The sequence below is a fragment of the Cyprinodon variegatus genome, unplaced genomic scaffold, assembly GCF_000732505.1.
Source record: "Cyprinodon variegatus isolate N-32 unplaced genomic scaffold, C_variegatus-1.0 Scaffold347, whole genome shotgun sequence".
NCBI lineage: Eukaryota > Metazoa > Chordata > Actinopteri > Cyprinodontiformes > Cyprinodontidae > Cyprinodon > Cyprinodon variegatus.
The window spans coordinates 289602-291420 of record NW_015150800.1 but is presented as its reverse complement, the minus strand read 5'-3'; the positions used below and the strand labels follow the sequence as shown (position 1 = coordinate 291420).

Genomic DNA, 1819 nt, shown 5'->3' with positions numbered 1-1819 from the left:
ATTCCTTTAAAATCGGTGGCTGTAAATTGCTCTTGGTATGAGTGTATATTCATGGTTATTTTATCTGTGTGTCTTTTTGCTGCCTTTGGGATCAACTGGCAACATGTCCAGAGCACAACCTGAGTCTGACTCCACCCACTCATGACCTGGCAAAGATAAGGAGGCATTGACAACACGTGGATGAACACATTTAAGGGTAACTGACACTGCCCGCTGTATCGGATCAATAAACATTTTGTGATCCACTTAAAACCTAACTGATAGCAAAAGTATTTCTGATTCTGATTCTAATAGCTGGCCTTATTCGGTGTCTGGAGTATAAAAACACTTTGCAAAAAGAAAAATTAGATTACGGAGAAACCTTGTTAAAGAGTTTCCCTCTTTTTCAGTGAGACTGCACACTGTCTTTTAATACAATTGATTTTCCGTTAAACTTGCTCAAGTGTAACATCCAATCCTAAAACCTCCTATGTCATTTCATTTGGGTTTTAAACAGTAGACAAAAAAAAGGTTGTAGATAATAGTTAAGAAAAGGGAAAATCTATAAAAAAAAAGACTTTCTTCTTCCAAATCGTCATATTTGCCAAGTACACGACTGATACTTGTCAGTAGATGTTTCCACCTGAGCTTTGGAGCCCAGTCGCTCCTCCAGAGTTACTATTAGCTTCTTGGCTGGACTAGAATATCACCACTATAAACTTTTCTTTTCTTTTTCAGTGAAAAAAAAATGCTAATATTTAATATAGTGGTCTGATCTACGAAGCTCCAACAAAATCTTATGTAATGTGGCAAAGTTTCAAAAAAGGTTTATATATTTTTGCAAGGGATTGTTTTTTCCTGCTAATGATCAGCTAAGACGACTTTGATTAAAACTGGATTTTTTTCGGACCAATCATCATAAGCAATCAAGCTTGAGCGCAAAAAATCTGAATGGTTCTTATTAACAGCCACTTGCTCTCTCATCTGATCACTCACAGAGCAGCTGCAGATGTTTGTCAGATAAGTGGCTCTGATTGCAGTCTCCACATAAGGGTGATTCAGGGAACTGTACGGCAGCACAATGTGGAAAGTGAGGTGACCACACCTGAAGGAAAGGAGGAAAAGATACAACTAAACTGGGATGTTTGGAGTTAATCCTATAATTGTTTCAACTGTTAGACCTATAGAGGAGTGTCAGGGTGTACAGGCCTTACCTATCATAGATCAGGAAATCATCTTTATCACCATCCAGGATCTCCCAAACGTCCGTCCCATTAGCATCCTGCTGATACACAGGGACTTTAGCTGGGGCTCTATTCTTCAATGCCCAGTAATTGGCTCTGGATGAATTTTCTTGCTCATTTATGATCATGAAGGACACCTCTGTGATGTTTCTGCGAGCAAGTTTTGTGCGCAGGCGTCCAATACTGCAGTGGGATAAATCCACGAGTTAAAGCAGAGATTATTTATATACATACATACATATATTTTTTAAACAAATGAATAATCTATAGTCTCAAGAGAAACAACTGTAACAACAAAGAGGGTTATTAAGTTGCCCAAGTAACAACCATGAACGTATATTTTATGTAAATACAAAAGGAATGAGAAAAAAATTATAGTAGTGCTACTTAATAGGTTGCATTGATTTATTTGAACATAAAATCTAAAGCAATGTAAAAATAAGGCTAACTAATTAAGCTGTCTTTTTTGAATGGCATTAATTTCAGCAAATATTTTTTGCAATTTTCCAGGAGTCTCTTTATACTGTACTGTATATATATATATATATATATATATATATATATATATATATATATATATATATATATATATATAT

At 35.6% G+C, this 1819-nt stretch overlaps 1 protein-coding gene across 1 annotated transcript in view; it reads right to left on the bottom strand.

Moving 5' to 3' along the window:
- The window catches only part of LOC107091680 (selenoprotein Pb-like), a 5754-nt gene that overhangs the window by 1713 nt on the left and 2222 nt on the right, over positions 1 to 1819 (bottom strand). Inside the window, exons 3-4 of the mRNA XM_015385744.1 lie at positions 1194 to 1406; positions 976 to 1084 (exon numbers count right to left, since the gene is read on the bottom strand). Coding sequence (XP_015241230.1) covers positions 976 to 1084; positions 1194 to 1406 — 322 coding nt within the window. The remainder of the gene's footprint in view (positions 1 to 975; positions 1085 to 1193; positions 1407 to 1819) is intronic.